At 45.2% G+C, this 27,695-nt stretch overlaps 1 protein-coding gene across 1 annotated transcript in view; it reads left to right on the forward strand.

Annotated features, from left to right (window-relative positions):
• The window catches only part of SCD5 (stearoyl-CoA desaturase 5), a 74,539-nt gene extending 52,642 nt beyond the window's left edge, over nt 1-21,897 (forward strand). Inside the window, 4 exon segments of the mRNA XM_015417917.1 lie at nt 3,464-3,594; nt 7,238-7,443; nt 19,747-19,979; nt 21,707-21,897. Coding sequence (XP_015273403.1) covers nt 3,464-3,594; nt 7,238-7,443; nt 19,747-19,979; nt 21,707-21,897 — 761 coding nt within the window.
• The last annotated feature ends 5,798 nt before the right edge of the window (nt 21,898-27,695 follow it).

Consider the following 27,695-nt stretch of genomic DNA (forward strand, 5'->3'; position numbering starts at 1 on the left):
TGTGCGACTGAACAAAACACCATCTGTGTGGCAGGCATGACAAGGCTTTCTTGGTGGTGGCACTAATACCTCTTGGATTCCCTGCCCAGGGAACATTGTATGGCCACCTGCATTCTCACATTCAAGAAACAGATACAATTGGGAAGGTTTCTATCTCTGGAGTATTGGTTATGTTCCTGTTATCTCATGCTGTTTAAAGTTTAAAGTATTTTAAGGGCTTGTGAACCATTTCAAGAGTTTTCTACTGGGAACTGGGACAGTAATCCAATCAATCAATCAGTCATTCAATCAATCAGCATGTACATTGATGGCATGATATAAATAATGGATAGGCATAAAACTTTCCAATTGATAGATTAATAATTTAAAGCCTTCGTTGATTTGGTAGGAGCTAAATTTAACTTGCAAGACCAAATTTTTATCAGTGAGGCCGCAAGTCAGTAATAATATTTAGTATCTGTATAGCATATCCTGTATTCGAAGCAGTTCACTTGCATTATCATAGCAGTCCTTACAACAGTCCTATAAGTTAGGCATGTAGCCCTGTCTCCATATTGCAATTGGGGGAACTCAGTCTGATAGAGTGGCTTGCCCAAGACTACCTAGTGAATTTGTAGCTGACTTGAATGTGCAGCCTCTCGGATCACAACTAGGGTTGCCAGCCTCCAGGTGGGGCCTGGAGATATCCCAGTAAATTGGTCTCCAAACTACAGAGATCAGTTCCCCTGGAGAAAATAGCTGCTTTGGAGGGTGGAGACTCTATGGTACTGTACCCCACTGAGGTCTCTTCCCTCTCCACACCCTGTCCTCAGCCTCCACCCTTCAAATCTCCAGGAATTTCTGAATCCAGAGTTTGTTAACCTTAATCATAACTCCATTTAAAACAACAGGACAATAAAATCAAACCCCAAAACATAAGTCCAGGTCACCCACAAAGTCTACCAGAGCAGGATGGTCTTTATAATTGTAGTGTATTCAAAGCTGCCTTGAATGGATGATATGTTGTGAAACATCTAATTGAAGTGTAATGTAAAGCTTCGTCCTGGGCTAGGATCCAAATCCATCCAATCGTGTTACTAGCCCAGGAAGCACCTAACCAATCACTTTCAAACAAGCTCCCTGAGCGGGAACATCTGTGATTGGTCCTTATGCGAACAACCTTATTGGTTGGTATTTGTACAGTGGGTGTGGCTACATTAGCCGGGAATGTTTAAAAGCAGGACAGCTGCCATGTAAAGGCTGTTCTGGCTATCTGATGTTGATCCGTGTTGAAGTTGTGTTCGAGTTGAAGAATAAAGTTGTGTTCTTGCTGAATTACTCTCCGACTGCTTTGTTAAATGAGCGACTTAACAATAATCCTCCCAAAGCGTATGCCCTGACCTGGATGGTCCAAACTAGCCCGATCTCATCAGATATCGGAAGCTAAGCAGGGTCACCCCTGGCTACTATTTGGATGGGAGACCACCAAGGAAGTCCAGGGTTACTACGCAGAGGCCGGCAGTGGCAAAACACTTCTGAGCATCTCTTGCCTTGAACCCCCTACGGGGGTTGCCATAAGTCAGCTGAGATTTGATGGCACTTTACACACACACACACACAAAACACCTCATAGGACAGGCTAGAAAGTCTTCCCCATGGAAGGAGCCACCACTGAACAAGCCCTGACACTCATGCTTCCCACACTCTATGTTGGAAGTTCCGTGGACAGAGCACCACTGCTTTTTTAAAAACTCAAGCCATACCATAAGTGATACTGAATGCAAATTTGTTTGCATGACTGGGATTCTGTGTGTCTTACCCCTTCTCCTGTGCATTCCCTGCTGCAGTCACATGTGCTACCATTCCCGTGTTCCCTGGCCACGAGTTTTGCGATTGTGCCATCAAGTGGTTGAAGAAACAATTGCAAGCAAAAATCATAACCAGCTGAACTCTTGAATGTGCTGTCAGATGTTCAGGCAATTGAGTGGGCAGCACAGACAAATGGAGCCCTGCCAAGAAGAGGAATAAGTTGAGCCACAGTCACATGTTAAAGTCAGGCAACGCTCGATGAAACATGTGTACAATGTCATATTTTGGTTCTCACCACATATTCAGGGATCTAATTCAAACTGGGATTGTGGCATAAAGAGAGAGCCCCCCCCCCAGTGCCACTTTCTTATTCAAAGATCAACTTCAAGGTAGCTCTGTTTGTGAAAATGCACTTTTACAAATATCAGGTGCACATATATTTTCACAACAGGGCAAACAGTGCTCTCCTAGGACTTTTTTTTTTTTTTTAAAGGCATGGGAGGGAGGCTTAAAAGCCTTCTCCCCTCATTCTAACATCCCCCATCCAAATCAGGGCTCCTCATGCCTGGTGAGTTTGTAAAAAACAACAACCCAGGAACTGCTGGTGTATTACATTACTCCAGGGCTATTTTTGGGCAGGAACGCACAGGAACGGAGTTCCGGCTGGCTCCTGAGTTGGCCACACTCAGCAGGAAAAAAGGAACTCATTAGCATAATAGGCCACACCCAACAGCAGAAACTCATTAGGATTGGCTACATTAGAGGTGTGTGGTGTAATATGCAAAGGAGTCCCTGCTACAAAAAAAGGCCCTGGGTTTTGACAACAAACAAGGTAAACAGAATAAGGAGCAAAAGGTGGGTGTGGCTGGATGACCACACTTCTGGCAACATGGGGCTGCGTCCTAGTATGCTAATGAGCTGTGGTGTCAGGGTGTGGCCTAATATGCTTATGAGTTTCAGCTGTTGGGTGTGGCCCATTATGCTAATTAGTTCCTGCTAATTACTCAGTCTGCATAGCTAGGCCTCAGACAGGAGACTGAAATTCAGAACAGAGCCTTAACTGATAGTGATTACCTTGTGGTAAAAGGAGACCTTGTAGGCAGAGAGCCGGTCTGGTGTAGTAGTTTAAAGTGTTGGACTAGGATCTGGGTAAACCCAGGTTTGTATCCCCACTCTGCCGGGTAGCCTAGACCCATGTTTTAGAGGTCAGTGGCAACGCAACATCGCAGGCCCAGGGCTTAGTAAGGAGAGGTCTTGCACACAACCACAATATTTTGGGATAAAAAAGGGGGCCACAAGTGTTCTAGGTAGCCTCAACAGGGGCCGGAGCCATAACTAGGTGCCTGAGGCAAGAATATGAAATTGCGCTGCTTGTGCTTTTATAGTAATTATCTTGGTTAAAAGGTAAATACATAAAGAGCAAGGGTAATAATAACACGGCGGGAGGGCGGGATAGAAATCAAATAAATAATAAATAATAATAATAATAATTTTAGTCACAATACACTTTTTTTGGTGCCCCTCAGCTTTGTGAACCTACCTTGTTACAGCTCTGACAGGGGCTCCAACAAGAGGGAGAATTATATCTTAACAAGGAAAGATAAAGGATGAAATTGCTTGGTCCAGGACGTGTTTGTGAGTGTGTATTTATTCAGTTCTCCTTTATGTCTTTCAGCTTACTTGTGTTTCCTAGTGACGGCCCTGGGAGTGACAGCAGGGGCCCACCGCCTGTGGAGTCACAGATCCTATAAAGCCAAACTGCCTTTGCGGATATTCCTGGCTGTGGCCAATTCTATGGCCTTTCAGGTGGCAAATTGCTCTTGCTCCTCTCTGCATGCACTTGACTAGATTGCTACATTGTCCTTTTGATAACTGGCTGCTGAATGGAGAAAGAATGCAGGAAGTGAAGCCTTGTGCCTGGGGTTGCCAGATTTGGGTGGGGAAATACCTGGAGATTTGGGGGGTGGAGTCTGGAGGGGCAGGGTTTGGGGAGGGGAGTGACCTCAGCAGGAAGTAATGCCATAGGGTCCAGCCTCCAAAGGTGCCGCCTTCTCCAGGGGAACTGCTTGGTGTTGTCTAGAGATAATTTAGAATACTGGGAGATCTCCAGGCCTCACCTGGAGGTTGGCAACGCAATGTGTGCCTCTTGTGAAAGTTGTATGCATGGGTTTCGCGCTGCAATCACATGAGTGCTCTTTTGTGGTCACCGAGAGAAGAACTTGTGTCTGTGCGGGAGCAAGCCTGTCATTTGCCAAAATCTTGTCCTGGGGCAGCAGACAGAAAACAGGGCAAGAAGCAGAGGTCGATTTGGGGGGGATCGTGGGGGATCGCAGTTCCCCCGGGTGAGGTGCAGGGGGCGGGGCACACAAAGAAGCCCCGCCCCCTTCTTCCAGCCGCCCCTGCTTCCAGCCTCATTCTGTTGCAGAAGGAGGAAGAAACAGGAGGGTAAGTTGGCGTCCTCCCCCTCTGCCTGGCCGAGGCCACCTTACGTGGCCTCCGCAAGGACTCCCAGCCCCATCCAGGAGCTTCCCCGAGGTAGCTGTGTTAGTCTGTTGCTGCAAAATAGTCCAAGAGTTCAAATAGCACCTTTAAGACTAACAAATAGCACCTTTAAGAGTAATCTTTAAGACTAAGACTAACTGAGTGGTGGGTGTGGCCTTATGACACACTTCCGGTGATGTCAGGGTGTGTGGCATATGCTAATGAGTTATGCTAATGAGTTCCTCTAGCTCTTTTTCTACGAAACGACCCCTGGCAAGAAGGAAACACTAAATCCTTCCTCATTGTGACCCATTCAAAAGGCGAGTTCACTTGACTAGTTTGTTGTGCCGTGGAAGATCGGTTTGATGGGTCGCAGCTGCTAGGAGCTGCTGGTCACCAGTGTATCCACCACTGACTGGACTAATTGTCCTTCCCCTGTGAGTAGAGTTGCCCACCCCCAGGTGAGGCCTGGAGACCTGCTATTGTAATTGGTCTGCAGACTATGGACAACAGTCCCCCTGGAGAAAATGTTTGCTTTGGAGGGTGGACTCTGTGGCATTATATCCTGCTGAGGTCTCCCCCCTCCCCAAACCCTATAGCTGCTCCTTGATGGCTAAAAATAAAAAACACGAGGCCACATCCAGACATTCATCTTAGAAAATCACTCCACGAGCCCTATTCTTCCCAGGAGGATGGCCTCCTCTGCTTTCTAAACAAAAATATCTGTCACTTGGTCACTAGTTGGCAACTAATGTGAAAAATGTGTACAGGGCCAATGTTTGATACCATTTGACGAAAAATGATCCTCAGATGCAACTTGTTGTTTGAAACAACAGTGAATATGATGGCTCTCATAGGGTTGCCAACTTTGTGTGGGGAAATTTCTGGAGATTTGGGGGCAGAGCCTGGCAGGGTGGGGTTTGGGGAGGAGAGGGACTTGGGGAGGTATAAAACCATAGAGTCCACCCTCCAAAGTGTTGTAAAATAGTCAAAAGTATTTAAAATACTCAAGAGTATCAATGGATCTTGCTCTATTGGAAAGAATATATTTCTTTGCTTTTAAAAACCTTTATTTCTAAGGGTAAAAGGTATACAGGAAACCTATGAAATAACAAAATTCCTAAGAGCTACATTTTCTAAGCTGCCTATTAGGGGTCATTTCCTGCAGGAGCACACAGGAGGGGAGCTCCGGCAGTAAAAAGCCCAAGGGGCAGGCACATGCAACAAGCCCCACCCCCTGCTCCCAGCAGCCCTCAGTCAGAGCAAGAAGCAGCCAGGTAAGCTGCAGAGCCCCCCCCCCGGCCCAAAACAGTCCAGTGGCACCTTTAAGACCAGGGGTGATTTCTCATGAGAGCTGCCTCGCAGCACAGCGCTGTTTGCCTCGACACAAACGTGTCAATTTCACACCCGAAGCTCCGGGGCTGCATTTTGACTCGGGGCTTCGCCCGATTTCCTCCGCAGTTTCGTGATCCTGGTTTTTGAGGATCATGAAACTGCGGAGGAAATCGGGACACTTCCAGTGATGTCAGGGGGTGTGGCATATGCAAATAAGTTATGCTAATGAGTTATGCTAATGAGCTCCTGCACCTCTTTTTCTACGAAATGACCCCTGCTGCCTACAGTTCAACCATTGTTATACACTGACAGATAACGGAGAATCTGTCCTTCTTCTCGACCCCTAGACAGGAAGTCACCTGGAACAAACAACCAATCTGTATCACGATAGAAACTACTTTTCCTGGCCTAATTCCCCATTGGCTCTGTGCCAGGTTTCCCTTTCAGGTCAGTCTAAACAATAGCAATACTAGATAAACAAGTTAACCCTATAACGACTGGATTGTCAGACCTTGTAAACACATACATTTCAAACACAAAGCAGCCATTTTCTTCAGGGGAAATGATCTCTCTCATCTGGAGATCAGTTGTAATCCTGGGAGCTTTCCAGATCCCATCTGGACACTGGCAGCCGTATCCAACATGAAACCAGATTTGTCATTGACCCTTATTAATTTTTAAAAAAAATTCATTCATTTCCTCTGAATAATCATGCCTTCAAGGTCTTATTAAAGATTATTTGCAAACGTAGTATAATATAGGAGCTGTGGTGGCTCAAGTCGTTAAGACGCTGAACTGCAGGCTGTGGAAGGTCGGTAGTTCAGCAGTTCGAGACCCGAGTGTGCCGCATGACGGAGTGAGCGCCCGTCTCAAGTTCCAGCTCCTGCCAACCTAGCAGTTTGAAAGCAAGAAATTGCAAGTAGATAAATAGGTACCACTTCGGTGGGAAGGTAACAGCATTCCATGCCGGCCACATAACCACGGAAACGTCTTCGGACAGCGCTGGCTCTTCGGCTTTGAAACGGAGATGAGCACCGCAACCCTAGAGTCAGATTCGACTGGCTTTCGAGCAAGGGAACCTTTACCTTTAGTATAATATAAGCCCAGTGAGTTACTTATTTGCTGCAGGGAGGGAAGAGAAGTGGCAAGACGGAGGTGGCACCTAACCCTTCTCCACTGCTGTTCTTTCAGCAGAAAACCGAGCCAGATGCTTTTTGCACTCGTTTTGTTACAGATGTTGTGTGTATTTCACAAACTCATTTCTGGAGCAGCTAGCCATTGTCTTGGTAACCCTTGATATGGCATAAACCCTGATTTTTTTTTCTGTGGTGATTTTTTTTTAATGTAGTTTAAAACTACAGTCAGGACTAATCAAGAGGGATTCAGGACTCCCTGCTATGGAAGCTCCCTGGGTGATCATTGGCCAGTCACGATCTCTCAGTCTAACCTACCTCATAGGGTTGTTGTGAGGATAAAATGGAGGAGAGAACAAAGGAAGTCACTTTGGGTCCCCATTGGGAGAAAGGCAGGGTATAAATGTATTAAATAAATATGAAAACACACAAATAAATAGCCCCACTGTAATGATGAAGTGTTTATGCCTTTGTAATGCCTCCTTCTGCTCTCCGCACAGAATGATATTTTCGAATGGTGCCGAGACCATCGAGTGCACCACAAGTACTCAGAGACGGATGCCGACCCCCACAATGCCAAGCGTGGATTCTTCTTCTCCCACATTGGCTGGCTCTTTGTTCGGAAGCACCGAGACGTCATAGAGAAAGGGAGGAAACTGGACTTCAGTGACCTGCTGGACGACCCTGTTGTTCGGTTTCAACGGAAGTGAGTGAAATGGGGGGGGGGTCTGATGTAGTGGCTAAGTGCGTGGACTCTAATTTGGGAGAACTGGGTTTGATTCCCCACTCCTCTACTTGCAGCTGCTGGATAACCTTGGGCAAGCTCTGGCACAGCTGTTCTTGAAAAGAGCAGTTCTGGAAAGAGCTCTCTCAGCCCCACCTACCTCACAGGGTGTCTGTTGTGGGGAGGGGAAGGGAAAGGAGTTCGTAAGCCACTCTGAGACTCCGAGTGAAGGACGCGGTATAAATCTAATCTCCACCTCCTCCTCCTCCTCCTCCTCCTCCTCCTCCTGAAAAACATTGGGCACTTCTTGGCCTCTGTCAGATTGAGTGGTTTACACAGCTTAGTGTTCCGAATCTCAGATCTTCAATGGCAAGGCATTATTTATTTGCGAGTTTGGTAGGTTTTGCTCATGGAACTTCTAAGATGGCTTGTGAAGTGTTTCATTGATTTAAAACTAGGGTTCCTGGCTCCAGATTGGAAAATATCTGGAGAGTTGAGGGCTGGAGCCTGAGAAGAGCAGGGTTTGGGGAGGGAAGGGACCTCAGTGGGGTATAATGCCATAGAGTCTACCTTCCAGAGCAGCCATTTTCTCCAGGGGATCAGATCTCTGTAGACTGGAGATCAGTTGTAATTCCAGGAGATCCCCAGGATCCACCTGGAGGATAGGAACCCTATTGGTAACCCCAGCTAGGATCCTGGTGATCTTGGTTCAAATTAGGCCTCCCAGACCTCCCTCTGGCAAGTTTCATTGCCTGCACCCACTTGAAGTGGCGGTATGAGAAAAATACAAAAAACCACAGTGATCTCACCAATGTCACTTTGTCACTGACCTCTGTCACCTGGAGATCAGTTGTAGTCCCAGGAGACCTCCAGCCACCACCTGGAGGTTGGCGACCCTAATTTGAAACATTTGCATCCTGCCTTAACTCTGTAGACACAAGGTCGCTAAGGGAGCAGTGCGCTGCAAACACATGAAAAGAATATCACCCGCTGCCTGTCCAGGAATAAGAGATTTAGTTTGTTTCATTTGTGAAGAGTAGCTTGTATCTCTTGGGAATTTTCTGAGGTGATTGAGTTTGGTTAAATCATTAAGATTACGTGGGATGTGAATCCTCAAATATGGTAATGGTTTGTCCGTCCACTGGAATGTATATGGCGTGTGAATATTATGCTCCACTCACTGCGATAGATTTATTGGTAAGATGTACGACTTGGATTCGTTGACTTGAAGACCAGATACTTGTCCAGATTTCTGAAGATGGTCTTGAAGATACTTGAGAGATGTCTTGGGATTTGATATGGAAAGTAGCATATCATCTGCAAATAAATTTAGTTTGAAGGTATGTGGTCCTAAGGTAACTCCAGCTATATTTGCATCATGTCCTATTGCCTCCGCTAATGTTTCCAAGGCAAGCACAAACAATGCAGGTGATAAAGGGCATCCCTGTCTAGTATATCTGCTTAGAGGGAAAGTCTTGGAGATGATGCCATTAATCTTAAATTGTGCTGTAGGCTTGGAGTATAATGCTGCAACTATTCTCAGGAAGGTGTCTCCAAAGCCCATAAAGTGAAGAAGCTCCAATAGGTATGATGTCTCTAGGGAGTCAAACGCTTTTTCTATATCAAGAGAAAGTAGTAGAGTATCTGGGTATTGGAGTCGCAGGTGGATAGGATATACATAAGAATGCTCTACAGCCCTCTAAATCTTCAGAACCTATCTGAAGTAGTGAGCAGTGACTCACAAAAGCTCATACCCTGCCACAATTTTTGTAAGTCTTTAGGGTGCTACTGGACTCTTACTCTTTTCTGCTGCACTGATCCACAATGTATTATCACAAAATGCACAGGAACACATCACAGTAGTGCTCCTCCTGCCCCTATCAAAAGACCCCACCAAAATCAATTGGAAAAGTACATTGTGTGTGTGTGTTCTTGATAATTATGAGCAGCTTTATCAGTGATTTTCCAGTTTTCTTGCAATATCTGTGCAAACAAGAAGTACCAAAAACGGTCAAGGAAGAGGGAAAAACAGATTGTGTGATTCAGCTCTGAGTATCTTTAAAGTATTTTTACAAACTGAATGCATAACTTCAGAAACTTCCCTGGCTGAGCAAAAGACGGCAAAGGGGATTAAATAAAACTCATACTGGGGGGGGGGGTATTCTCTTCCCAGAGGCAAGCAGGACTGACCACCCACCAGCTCCTAAGAGATCGGCCAATACAATACAGACCGTTTTGTGCCAGGAGCCGAGAACAGCCAGGTGCAGTGTACAAAGGTGCCTGGAGAACAGATTAGTCCAGGTGACTCGGACATGGGGGCCCATGCAGGGGGATGTTTCCAGCATCCAACTAGTGTAGAGCAAGTGAAGATTAATCATTTCAGTCATTGTAATACCTCTAATGTGGTATATGCCTGTGTATGTGTATGCAAATTGGTCTACATAGGAATAAGTACAAGACCTATAAAAATTCGCATTCAGGAACATCTATCTCGTATTAGGAACCAGGTGGCGTCTGCTCCAATGGTTGCCCATTTCAAATCTGCAGCACACAAACCAGAAGTTTTTAAGTTTATGGTATTGTTTCATTACAGATCACAATCCTATAATCAAGTGGATATATCCCTGGTTTTATTACAAAGAAAAGCTGAATTTATCTTCAGGCTACACACACTAATTCCATCAGGATTAAATCAGGAATTAGACTTGAGTTCTTTTCTGTAAATGGTCAGGGTACCATTAAAATAGAACATGCCATCTTAAAACATAACACCTGTTGCAGCCTACAAATTTTCCATTGAGACATTGTGCCACACTGAGGGAAGCTTAGCCAATTATTATATGCTGTAGACCCAGTCACATTAGAGCTTGCTATAGGAGCTCCCCAGTCACCAGGTTGGTACATTTTAAAATGTTCTCTTTATTTTTGAAATTTTTTTGGTATGTGTTGTCATTGGAGAATTGTGAAATACATATTGTGCTTGTCTGCTTTTTTCTAGAATCTAAGCACGGTAGCGTACATAAAAAAATTGTATAAGAATTAGCATTTTGAAATATGGGTGAGTTTATAAAATGTAAAATGCTCCTCTATATATTAGAGTAATTCTTATGTTTTTGGTTATTAAGCATGTTACACTCCATTGCAGCTTGCAGCACTTCATTCTAATGAAGAAATAATTACAGAATGACAAACCTGAAGAAGGACACGCAAACGGATAGTGTACTAGAACTCCGACGTTTGTCTGTAACTAGTACTGTATTACTCTGTATGTACTGCTAAGCTTTATATCGCATATTGTAGTGTTATTGTTGTAATTTTGTTAATAATTGAATTCTAAACATTGCATATAAAAACCAACAAATATTGTTTAATTGTACACGGTGATTTTACGGGGGATGTTTCATGGCATTCTTTTATAGCAATGTTTCCGGGTTTCCGGTTTATGGAGCAGCGATGGCGGACGTTCTCCCTAAACCGCGGGAGAGCGATCTGCATACCAGCGGTTTGGAGGGGTGCTACCTCAAGTGACACCCCCACAGAGCCTTTGCGATAGGCTCCAGGCCAGAGGGCTTTTGAGGGGTAGCCTCTTCGACGGCAGAAAGCTGGAGAATTGAGGCTCCCCTCCGCCCTGACGGTCCAGCCGCTGTGTGGCCTCCGGGCACAAGCTGGTTTAACTGGGACAAGTGCCGGAGATCGAACGGAATGGCGTTTAAAGTGAGCGAGGTCAGAGAAACTGACCGACAATGAACGTGAGTTCAGAATAAGCCGGATTATTGTAAAAGCGGATCCCCCCCCCACTCTGGCAAAAGGGGCTTTGTAGTTTATTGCAAAAATAAAAATATCCCTTCGGGGATTAAAAAAAAAAGAAAAAAAAAAGCAATGTTTCCCAACCTGTGGTTCAGGACCAAAAAGTAGGTCTTATGAAGCCTCTGAAAGTGGGTCAGGGGCCAGCCCTCCCTAATACTCACCCCTGCCCTTCCCATTGTTCTCTTTTGTATTTTGGAAACCAAGATCTGACCTTGGAAACAGTATCTGGCCTGTCATACATTAGTTGGTATTTTTTTCTTCCCTGCATATTCCTGTTGATCAAATAAAATGTGTCCTGATGGTTACTAGAGTGAGTTTCTTAGAGTCTTAGGGGGGATTTGAGAGAGTAATGGAGAAGGAGAGGGTGGGCAGAGGAATGTAACAATGCTCCCTCCAAGCTGTGGAGTATTGTCAGCAAAAATTCTACTTTGTGAGCTACTGGCATTAAAGTTGTGAGCGAGCGATCTGGCTGCTGCATAAATTAGTTTGCTCTGGAGCCATCCTTCCTGGGCTGAGACAAAAATCTGTGAACCGGAGGCTAAAAAACTGTGAACTAGCTCACACTAGCTCAGCTTAGAGGGAACACTGTTTGTGAGCTAGTGGCATTGAAGTTGTGAGCAAGCAATTTGGCTGCTGCATCAATTAGTTTGCTCTGGAGCCATCCTTCCTGAGCTAAGACAAAAATGTGTAAGCCGGAGGCTAAAAAACTGTGAGCTAGCTCACACTAACTCAGCTTAGAACTGCTTCTTTAGGGTTCATAGTGAGGGCAGCGGCACCCTTTGTGTGATGCTCATTGGTTTCTCAAAAATGTCTGTTTAGCCAGTAGCCACAGTGGAAAATGGTATGCTGAACTAGATGGGTACCAAGGTCATAGTTTGCCTAGGGTGCCAAAAAAAAAAAAAATTGGCCCAACCATACTTGGGTCCTCATACCAAATATGTGGATTTTTGGGTCACCGTATCAAAAAGGTTAAGAGCTTCTGTTTTATAGGATCCATTCCCTTGTAAGAAAGGAAGTGTTGGAGATCTGTGGTGCTCTTTGCAACACTGATAGGCGGGCCTGTAGCTAACATTGGTCCCATGGGGCCCAGCCCCCTAGTGTTTCTTGTGGGCCCCCTTGCTCCCGGGCTGCCCCCAAAGTGCTCCAACTTACCACCTGCACTGTACTTTCACTGAATTAGCTGGTGGGCCCCCCAAGGCCCCCTCCCAAAAATTCCCTAGCTACCCTACAGGGACATCAAGACTGCTTCTTGCCAGCCCAGTAAAAAAACCCAACCCCCCCCCCAACTAATAGTTTTTTCCCTTTGGACTTGCAATGCAGATTAATAGAATGAAAGGAACAGGAAGGGCAGCATTAAGGTTTTAAGATAAAGATAGTTTGCTATGTCTTTAGTGGCTGTTTAGAAAACATCTATTATTCATTACTAGTAGCAAAGCTACACAAGTTGAGGCGGGGCCTGGTGCTTTAGGTGAACTCTATTATCAGCTTGTCCTGTCCTGACCTGGATGGCCCAGGCTGGCCTGATCTCATCAGATCTTGGAAGCTAAGCAGGGTTGGCCTTGGTTAGTACTTGGATGGGAGACACCAAGGAAGGGCAGGTTGCTATTCAGACAATGGTAAACCACAGTCTCTTGCCTTGAAAACCCTGGGGGTCACTGTAAGGTGACTGCATCTTGACAGCACTTTACTTACACACACACACACACACGCACAAGTACAATACCTTTATTGGCATAGTAACTTTAACATGACATTTAGGATCGATATATAGAATTAAAATCCATACATAAGTTAAAACATAGATACATAAGATTTTATAAGAACCAATTGATAATAGCATTAGATTTGGCTTTAGGAATTTCTTCCAGAAATTCTGCAACCGCTCGAGTAATTTCCCCTGCCAAGTCATTCAATAAGAACCAACAACTGATGGCAGCCTTCTTAGGATCAATTACCTGGGATAAATTTCCAAACAATTCCCAACGTAAATTGTCATTCAGCTGACACTCACGCATTATATGCTGGATTGATTCCGGAAGATTCGCACCACAAGGGCAAAGTCTCTCATAAAAAGGGGTCTGACAATATCCCCCACAGAGAACATTAGAGGGGACACATACACACACACACACTTTACACTCACACATTGCTGGCTTAACATAACAGCAGAAGGGGCTAGTATGGACCTTGGCCATAGTTGGATTTCCCACATCATGTCCTAATTTCTTGTGAAAGCAGGCAGGGAAGGAAAGGAATATCCTATATGGCACTTGTATAATGACACACTCTTGAAAACAAAGGAAAAAAGATTCATAGAACAAGGAACAAAAATATAACCAGGCTTCCAGAAATCAGTGTTTCTAGTTCTTATCATACAACTGTGTCTTGTGGATGGTATTTAGACTCTGAGGAAAAAATAAAATTTTTCAGGTATTTGAGGAAGGGAGGCTTGGATGCAGGGGTCGTTTCATAGAAAAAGAGCTAGAGGAACTCATTAGCATAACTCATTAGCATATGCCACACCCCCTGACATCACTGGAAGTGTGTCATAAGGCCACACCCCCTGACATCACTGGAAGTGTGTCATAAGGCCACACCCCCCGCCCCCAACGGTCCCGGCCGCCGGCGCCGGCCTCGCAGCTCCACTGCCGAGCCCCATGAGGGGCCTGGCGGTGGACTTGCAAGGCTGGCGGGAGTGCAAGGAAGCCCCGCGAAGGCCCTCCCTGGCCCCAGGCAGGCAGGGGTGGGGAGAGGCAGGGAGGAAGCAACTTACTCTCCCTCTTCTCCTGCCTCCTCCTGGCTGAATGAGGGCCGGAAGCAGGGGGCGGGGCTTTGTCATGTGCCCCGCCCCCATACCTCACCCAGGGGGACTGCGATCCCCTGCGATCCCCCCCGAAATGATCTCTGCTTGGATGAAATTTTATAATTATTTCCAGCAAAGTGGTGCTAAATCTTTAGAACTTGATAGCATGCTTCATATGGCCCAGGCTAGCCTGATCTTGTCAGACCCCAGAAGCTAAGCAGGGTGGGTCTGGTTAGTACTTGGGAGACCAGCCAAGGGAGTCCAGGGCTGATACACAGAGGCAGGGAATGGCGAACCACCTCTGAACACTTCTTTGCCTGGAAAACCCTTTGGGGTCGCCATAAGTCAGCTGCGACTCAGTGGCACTTTTCACCACCACCACTATTGCTATTTGTAAGCTATTGCATACTTTTAAAATAGAGAAACATCATTAAATTCTCCATTGCACAGTTATAGGAGAGAAACTCACTGCATATAACACTGTGAAGGCTTTAATGCTTACCAGCAATCAAATTCTCCTCTCCAGTTTTTCCCCTCTCCTGAAGTGGAGTGCTCTAATTGTAGCTATAGTTTTTCCTGATATCTGTCTGCACAGAGAGGTTAAAAAAAGACACAGTATAAGGAAGATGGGGGAAGAAAGCGTGCCGACTTTATGCTGGAGGTATGGTTTTCTGAGCATTTGCATCGATGAGGAAGACGTTTGCACTTGATGACACAGTTCTGGCAAATTGCAATTAGTTTTAGGTGATGTTGTGCTGAACAAATCAGCAGAAATTCTGGTGCAATGACAAGTTAGGTTCCAAATGGCTGAATGAAACTTAATGACCTCTCGGAGAGGCATTTTTGGTTTGGGGGTTGGGCGTGAGGTAGAGGTTCATGTTGGCAGTCCCCTGATGGCACACAGCATAAGCAGAGGCTTTACACAGCCCACCCAATAGCTAATGTGTTCTCATCAGCGATCTCCAAACACCTTTGAGCCTATTGTTGCTGAACCCCCCCAGTGGAGGCAGGGATCCCCCAACACCAGGCCCCACTGCCCTACCATCGATCAGCTTACCCTGAAAAAGAGCGAAGCCCAGCTGACATGCAGTGACGTGTCTACATCACTTCCAATGTGACCTGGAAGTGAGCTCACCACATTGGCAATGTAGAGGCAATGCTCTGGTATTTGGGCAAAAACTCTATGGTAGAAGCCAAATTAACCATAGAGTTTTTGCCCAAATCCCAGAGTATCACCTGATGTTGCTACATGATGATGTCACTTCTGGGTCATGTCAGATAGACACATTGCTGCAATGTTGGCTGGGCCTTCCTCCTGCTCCTGGTAAGCTCCCCCCAGCCCCTGGAGGGACCTGGCAACCCTATTTGAGGCCCTTGTGCACTATTTTTGCACACATGTGAATGATTGCAAAACGTAGTTTATCATGAATTAGAATCAAGTTTTAAAATTCACTGGGAACCACACAGGAAGGCAGGGCTTCCATTTCAACCTTGCTGTCAATGATCAATGGAAGTTTCCAGTCTGAGGCACATTGGTCTCCCATCTGCCGTTAAGTATATAAGAAAAGCCCTGCTGGATCAGATTAATGGTCCATCTAGTCTCCTCTCTTACGCAGTGCCTAACCAGTTTCTCTGGAAGTCCAGGACATAGAAGCCAAGCCCTTCCCTTGATGATATCTCCTGACAATAGCATTCAGAGATTGACTGCCTCTGATTGTGGATATTCCCTTCAGTCACCATGTCTAGTAGCTACTGATATACCTCTTCTCCATGAATCTGTCTAATCACCTTTTAAAGCCCTCTAAGCCTGTGGCCATCACTACATCCTCTGGTAGCAAATCCCATATTTTAATGACTCTCTGCAGGGCTATTTTTGGGCAGGAACGCACAGGAACAGAGTTCCGGCTGGCTCCCGAGTTGGCCACGCCCAGCAGGAACTCATTAGCATAACAGGCCACACCTAACAGCAGGAACCCATTAGGATTGGCTACATTAGGGGTGTGTGGCCTAACATGCAAAGGAGTTCCTGCTCCAAAAAAAGGCCCTGGGTTTTGACAACAAACAAGGTAAACAGAATAAGAAGAAAAGGTGGGTGTGGCTGGATGACTACACTTCTGGTAACATGGGGGTGTGGCCTAATATGCTAATGAGCTGTGATGTCATGGGTGTGGCCTAATATGCTAATGAGTTCCTGCTGGGCTTTTTCTACAAAAAAAAGCCCTGACTCTCTGTGTAAAGCAGTATTTCCTTTTGTCTTTGTTGGTGATCTCTCATCCATTGTCCTAACCAGGGCTGACCCTGCTTAGCTTCTGAGATCTGATGAGATCGGGCTAGCCTGGGCCAAGCATAGGATGAAGGCAGCATAAAATGAGAATTACAGAGAATGGCTCACAGTGCCATTGTGAAGATAAAGAAGAAGCTAGTAGTGTGGTGGAGCCATGGAAAGTACTGACAAGTCTAAGGAGGATGATGATTCCAGGTTCCTTTATTTGTTTTGCCCTCAAATTGCAGCCTACTTATGGCAACCCCGTAGGGTTTTCAAGGCAAGAGACATTCACAGGTATGAATGAATTTTATTGTTACGGCACCCAGCCAGCAAAATAAAACCATAGAAATACAAATAAACTACAATGGCCTAATAGTAAAATTTCCAAAGTGCAACAAGGTACTAAAAAATAACATTATACAATCATTTTGGTCGCTAAAACCAGACTTAAAATTACAATAAAACACGATAAAAGGAAAGGAACTAAGATGACTTGGAAAGAGTAAAAGTTAAAATCAAACAGTCCTAACCGAAGTGACAACCAGGGCACTGATGAGATTTTATAACCAAGGAGCAAAATTTTGCAATCTGATGGAGCGCTGTATGTTCAAGGTTAAAAAACAAGTTTTCCATCTTATCCTGATCAGACGTGCCTGCCAAAAAAGGCTCAATGAGTTTTGTGCGTGCCTCTTCAAATAATGGGCACCTTAAGAATACATGCTCCTGAGATTCGATCTCCCCCAACGCGCACATACATAACCTCTCTGTTCGGGGTAATTTTTTAAATTTGCCCTCAAGAATTGCAGAAGGTAAGGCAGAGCATCTAGCCAAAGTGTAAGCCCTTCTGAGTTTACGGGACTCCAGAACAGCTAAATATGGGGCCTGTGCAACAATGTATTTATTACTAGTTGGCGCTATAAAAGTTGGAGACACCTGTAGATCTAGTTGGCGTTCGGTGTCCTTGATCCTCTGCTTAATTTCTAACTTAGCTCGGTACATTCACAGGTAGTTTGCCATTGCCTATCTCTGTGTAGCAACCCTGGACTGCCTTGGTGATCTCCAAACCAAATACTAACCAGGGCCAGCCCTGCTTAGTTTCCAAGATCTAACAAGATCGAGCTAACCTGAGTTATCTAGGTCAGTGTTTCAGGAAGCGCAAGCAAGGTTTCAGGACCATGAACAGATCATATCGGAAGCTGGTTATCAGGGCTAAGGCTAGTAAGCTGTTAGCCTTGGGTGTTTTCTAGCAACCTGTTGAGATCTGCGTCAATTAATTGTGTATGATCAAGATCTGTCTCCCTGGGACATGTTATTTTATAGGGGACATCACTGCGGCCTATGCTGTGGACACTGGTGGAGCTAGAAAGGGGCTGGGGTTGGATCAAGTAGGCTCTTCAGGGAGGACTCTGCCTCCACAGACTTAGGTACTCCAGTGACAATTTCCTGGGATGGTCCAGAGAGGAGTTCCTCATGAGTCCTGAACTTTGTGACCTTTCAGTCTGCATCTGGTTCTTGGCCATGATGGTGTGGGACTCTCTCCCCTTTCCAGAAGTGATTTGTTGTTTTGATTGGCTCTGAAACTTTAAGTCATCAGATGTTTGCCCCTTTACCTGTTCCCAAAACATGGTTACAGGACCAAGGGACAACAACCGTGCCACGGATTCATTCATCTGTACACCCTTCACAAGTGTTATATTCGCCATTGTCTGCCACCAAAACCCTTCTTTGTGAAGCTGAAGAAGTTCTTACTGGACAATAATAATGAGCATACTGAAGTCCATTAGATGAATATTTCAATTCCCCTCAATTCTTGATCTTTAAACTCACAGACTTTATTTATAGTTACAAAAAACACCAAGGGCAGTTGGAATACATTTCAGAATCTGACTTCAGTGTCATGTTTGATAGTTACGTCTAGAATCTGACTTCAGTGTCATGTTTGATATTTATTTATTTACATACATTATTTATAGTCCACCTTTCTCACGGAGACTTAAGCCAGGTTATGACGGTGCAAGTCAATGCAATTGATAGGATGGGAGATCTAATAAGCAATGCAGAGATTAAAAGCTAGGTAAGAAGAAGAAGAGACTGGATTTATACCCTTCCCTTCACTACCTGAAGGAGTCTCAAAGCAATTTACAATCCCTGTCCCTTCCCCTCCCCACAACAGGCACCCTGTGAGGTAGGTGGGGCTGAGAGAGCTCTCGCAAGAACTGTCCTTGAGAGAACAGCTGTGAAAGAACTTATGACTGACCCAAGGTCACACCAGCAGCTGCATGTGAAGGAGTGGGGAATCAAACCCGGTTCTCCCAGATTAAAGTCAGCGCTCTTAACCACTACACCAAACTGGCTCTCTGGAGTCTGGAACAAAGCTGAAACGAAGCATAAATGTTAGCTTGGCATATGGAGATCCAGCATGGCATAGTGGTTAAGAGAGGCAAACTCTAAGCTGGAGAACCAGGTCTGATTCCCCACTTTTCCTCCACATGAAGCCTGCTGGGTGACCTTGGGCAAGTCACAGTTCTCTCAGAACTACCCCACAAACTGCCTGTTGTGAGGAGAGGAAGGGAACATGACTGTCAGCCACTTTGAGACTCCTTAAGGTAGAGAAGAGTAGAGTACATCAAAACCTTCTAAGCAATGCAGGAATTGCGTAATAGGATAACACACATGGCAACAGCAGTACAGTCCACAGCCTCTTTTCCTTTATTAAAGCATTCTTTGTTAATCATTCTGTTATAACAATGCCCTATTTCATTTGTATGGAGCTGCGGTGGCTCAAGTGGTTAAGACGCTGAACTGCAGGCTGTGGAAGGTCGGTAGTTCAGCAGTTCGAGAACCGAGTGTGCCACATGACGGAGTGAGCTCCCGTCTCTAGTTCCAGCTCCTGCCAACCTAGCAGTTTGAAAGCAAGAAATTGCAAGTAGATAAATAGGTACCACTTCGGTGGGAAGGTAACAACGTTCCATGCACCTTGGTGTTTAGTCATGCCGGCCACATGACCACGGAAACGTCTTCGGACAGCGCTGGCTCTTCGGCTTTGAAACGGAGATGAGCACCGCAACCCTAGAGTCGGACTCGACTGGCTTTCGAGCAAGGGAACCTTTACCTTTACCTTTATTTCATTTATAAAAATGCCCTCCTGAATAATTCTGTTTTGCATATTTCATGGAATGCTAGGAGAATAGGAGTTTTCCTGATAGCATTTCCTAGGCCTGGAATACATGTTGAAGGTGGTTCTCTCTTAATCTCCCCCCCTCTCTCTCACACACACACCATTTAGAAATACAATAAGGCACTATTATCTTTTGTTCTTACTTGGCTAACTTGGATTTCGGCAACATAGGCCATCTTGTCTTGCATGACCTCGCCTGGTGACCCTTCTTCTTTCTTTCTTTCTTCACAGGCACTATAAGATTTCAGTAGCTCTGATGTGCTTTGTTGTTCCTACTCTTGTGCCTTGGTACTTCTGGGGGGAGACCTTGTGGAATTCCTACTTTGTCGCCTCGATCCTCCGCTATACCATCTCACTCAACGTCTCTTGGCTGGTCAACAGTGTGGCTCACATGTATGGCAATCGGCCATATGACAAGAACATCAACCCTAGGGAGAATGCGCTTGTCACTGTAGGGGCCATTGGTGAGTACCAAGAACACTGTTTCATAGCTGATTGTCTCCAGATTGTTGTGTGCATCAGCTGTCAAATGATCTATCTATCTCTCTATCTATCTATCTCTCTATCTATCATCTATCTATCTATCATCTATCTATCTATCATCTATCTATCTATCTATCCATCCATCCATCCATCCATCTCTATATTTAATTCAGGTATTGTAAGAAAAACAAAAACTGAACAAGCTTTATAATTCAGCATATGGCAAATTAAGCAAATAAATCCTGTTGACTGATAACGTCAGTCTTCTCCATGGCTTTGTGTATCCTCTTAAAGTGCAGTTTCTTTCCCACAACCCTGCTGCCAACTTCCTTTGCTTCTCAAGAGAGCTGGATTCCAGACTTGCCAATTTTATCTTAACGTCCCATGGTTTCTCAGAAGTCACCGAGGCCACAAGAATTCATTATTGCTAATGGCTCCAAGGCAACAGCAGGAGACTGAAGAAATGCAGCTTGACCTCAAATACTCCCAAACGTCCAGGGCCTGGAGACAGTAGTCTGCAGGACACCATTTGAGATTGGTTCATTTATCAAAAACGTTCTCTAAGCCTACCTTCCCACCAGAGAACAAATTCTCAAGGTGGGTTACGATAATATAAACAGGCATTTGAACACACATGAAAGAGTCTTATACTGAATCAGCCCACTGGTCCATCAAGGTCGGTATTGTTGACTCAGGGCGATTCTGTATCTAGCATTCGCTCCACATTATTTTCTCAACTGGGAGGGAAACGTGCAGCTCAAAACCACATTCAAATACCCTGGGCCAAAGCCATACTGACTGCAAAGTCACCCCGAACGGCCATAAAACGGCCATAAATCTATGCAGAAGGTACCATAAAATCTGATGATCAAAGGAAGTGAAAGCAGCATGCAATGCAGAGAGGAATTTCTGTTCCAATGTGGGTTTGCTAAAAGAACGGCTGGAAAAGCCAGTGCAGAATCAGCCTCAGATTGGCAGCAGCTGTGAATGGAAACTACTTTTTCCTGGCTCCTCTTTCTCATTGCATGTTCCACCGCACAAGCTTCTGTTGAAGGTCAAGGGACCCTCCACAACAAGGGTTGCCAACTCTGAGTTGGGAAATTCCTAGAAATTTGGGGGTGGAGGGCAGGATTGCCAGCTCTGGGTTGGAAAATACCCGAGACTTTGGGGGTGAAACCATGAGAGGGCAGGGATTGGGGAGGGGATTGGTGTTGTGGTTAAGTGTGCGCGGACTCTAATCTGGGAGAACCAGGTTTGATTCCCCACTCCTCCACTTGCAGCTGTTGGATGAACTTGGACAAGCCATAGTTCTGTCAGAGCTTTTCTTGAAAGACCACTTCTTGAAAGAGCTCCCTCAGCCCCACATACCTCACAGGGTGTCTGTCGTAGGGAGGGGAAGCACAAGGAGTTTGTAAACCGCTCTGAGACTCCGAGTGAAGGGCAGGGTATAAATTCAATCTCCTCCTCCTCCTCCTCCTCCTCTTCTCCTTCTTCTTCAAGCCCCTTGTTGGGGTCACCATAAGTTGGTTGTGACTGGACGGCACTTTACACGCATACTAGTTTGTTGCCTGTTTTCCCAAACTGTGAAAAAGTCATGCTTTTCTTCTTCTTCCACAGACTGTTTCCTAGAACCTCTCCAGTGCTGCCCTCCCTTTATTGTCTTCCCCTTTACCTTTGACCTTTGTTTCCTCTGGGTTTTGTTTCCTAGGTGAAGGTTTTCACAATTACCACCACACCTTTCCATTTGATTATTCAGCTAGTGAGTTTGGCTTGAAATTCAACCCAACCACATGGTTCATTGACTTCATGTTTTGGTTGGGTTTGGTCACCGAACGAAAGCAGGCGCCCAGGGAGCTGATCCAAGCCCGCAAAGAGAGGACGGGAGATGGCAGTTCTTGAGGAACGAAACTCATCTCTGAACATTGATGCTGCTGTATGTGTTTGTATGTTTCTTCATCGGGGTCCTCCTTACCCCTCCCCCTCCCCTTAGGATGGAAGTAGTATTTTTCATCTAATATAGGCCAAGTTAATTCCTGGATTAATTCCATTTTACCTTCATGCAAAGGTTTTCAAATGTCCTATTTTTCCATGAACACTTTCCAACTCAGCAGATATTCCAAGGAACTCCTGTGTCTTACTAGGAATTCTGCGGCATGTTGCATTCAAACAGAGTCATTTGCCTGGCCAACTGGACTTAAGCATTGCTCTATGTGAATTGAGAACACAGCCTAAAACGTACCAGACACTCCCCAATGGCTGTACACTGAACAAGAAAATCAGAAGTGGGAGGCGAACTTTTGTTCAAGGAAGTTTGTCCACCATTTCCACTCTTCTCAGTGAGGATCCCTTGATTAGCTCATGAGGGGTTTCATGGTTCCCCAGAACACAATATTTGAAATCCTCTGCTTTAATGGAATTAAATCATGAGTGGATGTAGCCTAATTTCTTAGCTGTCTTTAAGTACAGTGTTTCAGACATTTACATATTATTTAATATTAGAGTTAAATGTAGTAGAGTTTTTTGACTTCTGTTGTTACGATGATACCCAATGACTACGCTCATATCGGTTGCACACGTGAACTCTTGACAGGAGGGCAAAGGAACTGACAGTTCTTTAGCAGCACTGATCATGCCAGTGGATTGTTTCCATTATAATAGCAAAACCAAATGTTTTTCTATACCTGGTCTAGCAATTCGTTGTAGACTTAAAGGCCCAGATGCGCATATGGCAGTCTCTCTTTGAGATGGACTCATCCGTTCGTTTCAGTAAAGGAAGAATTTTGCCAGCACAAAGAAATGTGGATGTCAAGTGGTCTCTCCTTGGAATTAAACGGGGAAAGCCTGCTTTCCCAGAGAGCAAACCCAGATCTCTGTATAGGGATCTCCATGTCATGGATTGGGATGTTACCAGCAAACTGGGCCAAGGTCTCCCTACAATGCTAGCACTGTTGCGGGAGACTCTTGACTTGGATCTGGACCTCTGTGAACTTACACTGTCATCCTTATCACTACAGCCCAAGTTAGGGTTGCCAGGCGACCAGTGGGAGGACATGGTGGGATGTGGGTGTGCTGACACCACTTCCAGTAAAAACCGTGATGTGACAATGGGTAGCTCTAGGAATCACTGGAAACTACAGCTACAGCGCCACTGTGGTGCAATGCCAGCGCTTCCAGGTTGTGCTAGAACTGACATCATCACATGGTGGCAATTATTGTTCCCCCCTGCCTGTATGTACCCACTTCCCCCAGTCTCCTGATGGTTGCTAGGTCATGCATGGCAACCCCAATAGCGCTGCTTAAGGCTGCAGGTCAGGAACCACAATTCTGAATGCTCCCATGTTAAAAAGAAGTCCCTGCAAACAGAAAGCCAGCCTGACAGATCCTTTCTCCTTGCTCTTTTGGCTTTCTATATGCAAGAACGACCAGGCCTCAGAGTGTCCAAACATGCCATCTGGTCTCCAGTGATTTCATGCCCAACATGACAGAAATGCATCCCTAAACAATTCTGAAGGTGAACTGGGAAAACTGCCATGGTTGAGAGGAAAAAGAGCGCAATCGCCTTGTGTCGCAAGACCACTGATACCCCCCCAGTTTTCTTTGTTTTTAAACTCTTTGCTTTGTTTTGTCGCTCAATATGCAATTAATTTATTGATGACGAGCAGGTACTTGTAGTAACATCCATATGCTTCGAGGGCAAATAATAATAATAATAATCAGTATTAGATGATTAATTTTATGGTCACGTTATATACATTGTCTTCTGTAAATGTGTACAGCTAAATGACGTCTTAAACCAAATAAAGCTTCATTTTAAATGTTTGGATACCTAATTTCTATTCTAGGTGCTCAAAGCTCCTGGTGCATGCATATTTTAACTATTCCATATTTTGTAGGTATCTTAATCCTCCTACCCCCCCCCAAAAAAAAATCTTTTTACCATTCAGATGTAAGAACTGATCATAAAGTCCGTTAATGCTTCAGCTGCATGCAGCATTCATTGGTTTCTTGGCCAAATCTATTTTAAAAGTCCGTTTATGTAGTTTTTGAAATTTATTAGACAGGTTGTAAACAGCATGTTAGCTTAAAAGGGGCTCTGAGCCCTCCGTGTCCCGTGTTAGCCACTGAGCGGGAAAATGAACTAAAACAATATTGAATATTGACGGATATAGAAAATTTGAAATTGTCAAATTTATTTGTAGGAAATACAGATTGCCCTGTGCCGTTTCTATACCTAAGCAAGTATTCTTCTCCCTTCAAATTCATTTCTACTTTAATCGCTCCGTTATAGAGACTAAGGAAATCATGGCCAGTGTATTAAAAGTGTATCAAGGAGGGGTCATTTGGGGGGGGGGCGCGGGGGGACGCCATCCCCCCGGGTGAGGTGTGGGAGGGCGGGGCCTGGAGCTCCCTGCTGGTGCCCGCTAGAGGTCGCCGCCGGCTGTGGGGAGGACACACTTCCAGTGATGTCAGGGGGTGTGGCATATGCTAATGAGTTATGCTAATGAGTCCCCCTAGCTCTTTTTCTACGAAATGACCCCTGGTATCAAGTATTCTCAACAGGAAGAATAGCCCCAAAGTGTTCTCCCTGGGAATATATGGGTCGAGCTCCAAAGAACTTCGTAGACAGTTCAATGAGCCCAAATGTCTTGAGACGTGAGTTTGCTCAAGTGCTCCCCCCTCCCCCCGAAAATGCCGCAGGGCAAACTGCTATCAAAACTGGGTGAGAGTTTCAAAAAAGAGTTTATAGTATGACACAAATAAAAGTTTTTAAACATTCTCTGGGTGAAAGTTAGCACTGGGTGAATTTAAAGTAGATGTTTTGATCCTGGCCTTGGTGTTTAAAACTGTGAAAACAATATTTGTATTTTTTTTAAAAAAAATATTAGGGGAAGGAGACTGACTCTCAAATCTGTTCACTAAAAGTTGGATGGACAAAAAATGAGCTATACCCCCTCAAAAATTGACATTTATTTAGATTTTTAACTCAGTTTTCAAATGTTTATTTTTTTTCCACTTTCAAAATTCATTCCAGCTCTAGAGACAAGTTCTCACCACGTTCCTAAGAAAACTATTAATTCTCCACTGGAATTTTCTAAGGGATAAGTGGAGAGATATCTCTCAGGAACTGTTTTGGTCTTGTGAATCCTTTTACTGTGCAGGAGATTTTGATTGTGACAACCCTTAAAGTCCCTTTCCAACTATGGTTCGATGATTGTTGGCACTAGGGCACTTTTACAGATGGAAGACCTGATTCTCATTTATACTACCCCTCTGGAGACAGTATACTATAGCCATCCTGTGGTGGCTATAAGAATTTTCTGTAGAAACAAGCAAAGGATTTACTAAAAATTTCCACCCGTTCTCTCAACACAAGCATTAACAGATATTTTCTCAACTGCCCAATTTCCAGGCATAACACTCTGGGGCTTTGACAATGAGCTTGCTGAAATTTGTAGCACAGGTGCAGCCATCTTAACTTTTTCTGTGGCTGCACATTGCCCGAGCCATGTATGTGCTACCATGTCTTGTCCAGTGAGCAAGAGATCACATAAGACCATAAGAAGAGCCCTGCTGGATCAGATCAATAGTCCATCTAATCCAGCATCCTGTCCCACACAGTGGCCAACCAGTTCCTCTGGAGGGCCAACAACAGGGCATAGAGGCTGAGGCCTTTCCCTGATGTTGTCTCCTGGATCTGGGATTCAGACGATTAAGGCCACTGGAGATTCTCCTCAGTCACCATGGCTAGTGGTCATGATAGATTTACCCTCCATGAATCTATCTAATCCCCTTTGAATCCCTTGAAAGCTGGTTATTCCTTTGGCCATCACTACATCACAGACGACATCACTACACCTCAAACTAAGATGCACAGAAGAATTCAAGATGGTGGCTAGTGGTTTCATGTTTACAATTCACCGGTGTTCATGGTGACTTATGGAGTTACAGAGGCCAGTAGCTACAGTGGGGCATTTCGAGGCTCTGCTCCCTCAAATCTGAGGCGCACAACAGCTGCTGCCCTCTCACCTCCTCTCCCTCCTTCCCCTCCTGTGACATTAAAAGGGCCCTCCAGCTGATCAGTGGGAGCCTGTGGCCCACTGATCAACTTGAAGGCCCTTTAAATCTTGGGAGTGGGACCCTGTGGCCCTTTAAATCTTGCAGCCACCTCTCTCCGGCTGATCAGCAGGCCCTTTAACTCTTGCAGGAGGTAAGGAAGAGGGGTGGCTGCTGGCCACACGCCTACCCTGAACTCCAAGCTGTGATTTTGCCGCTCGGAGTTCAGGTGCGGAGAGCCCCCGCTTGAAAAACACCATTTAAAGAGGCTGCCCCTCTCCCTCCCCTGCTGCCCCACAACATGTCCCCATGCCCCACCAACCCAAAATTTCTGGCTCCAGGGCTGGAGTTACATAGCACCATTGGCAAATCACCACTCCCAAGGCTTTTACAGTGTAAAAACAATTGGGACAATTAAGGAAGGGAAAGGAGATGTAAGGATAAGAAGGAAAGAAGGTGAGCAGAAACAGTTAAACGTGGGCATAACTGAGAATAGGATAGGGGGATAAACCAAAATTTAACCCAGCTTTTCGTCCCCTGCCTATTCCTAACCCAATTGGAAAAGGAGAGCTTTGAGGACAGCTTTCCATGAAATAAGTGGCATCGTGTATATGGTTAGATTTGAGTCCCCTAGCAACTTAGAGACCAACAAGATTTTTGGGGGTATGGACTTTTGGGAGTCAAAGCTCCCTTCATCAGATATCAGAACTTCATCAGACATGAGACTCTCAAAAGCTCCTACCCTGAAACTCTTGTTGGTCTCTAAGGTGTGGCTGGACTCGAATCTAGCTGTTCTTCTGCAGACCAACACAGCCGCCCTCTGAAACAATCAACATGTATATGATTAGGGTTCCGCAGGTAGGGAGGTGACAAGGGGAAATGGTGAAGTCAGTCAGAGAGTATAGTTGGAGGGGCAGAGGTCATGGGCACATGCATGGCAAGAAACAAAGACCACAGAAAGCTTTAAAGGAAAGAACAAGATACAGAAGAGGAATGGAAGCCAGTGAAGAGATACAAGAAGGGGGCATCACATGACGTGCGCAATGGTAGAAGTGACTGATTTTCTTAGCATTGTTTTGGATAGAGGTGCAGGATCAAGTTATGAAAGAAGACCACAAAGAGAAGAAAGTTGCAATAGTCAAGGAGGTTGGATGGAGGTGACCAATGCATGGGAGAGCAACTGGGCTCTATGGGAAGAGACAACTTGGCTACTAATTCAATGTGGGGTCCAAAGAAGTATCATAGGTAAAGGAAAAGTTATGTGCCTGCCCAGCATCAGAGGGAGGGCCTATGGCTCAATGGCAGAGCATCTGCTTTGCCTACAGAAGGTCACAGGTTCAACCCCAGTATGTCCATTTAAAAGGATCAGGTAGTAGGTCATGCCAAAGATCTCTACCAGCGACCCCAGAGAACTGCAGATAGAGTAGACAGTTCTGTCATAAATAGACCAAAGCGATGGTGTGACTCGGCATCACGCAGCTTCATGAATGTTGATACTGAGAGATACAAAGAAGGACTGATGAAGGAGATCTTGAGAATGAAAGATACATCTTGATATATTGAATTAGAGACAATGATATTTATTCCTCAGACAGGCAACTGGAGAATCTAGGGTAGAAGAGGCACATCTGACACTGTCATCA

This window comes from Gekko japonicus, unplaced genomic scaffold, assembly GCF_001447785.1.
Source record: "Gekko japonicus isolate JY-2015 unplaced genomic scaffold, Gekko_japonicus_V1.1 scaffold752, whole genome shotgun sequence".
NCBI classification, from domain to species: Eukaryota; Metazoa; Chordata; class Lepidosauria; order Squamata; family Gekkonidae; genus Gekko; species Gekko japonicus.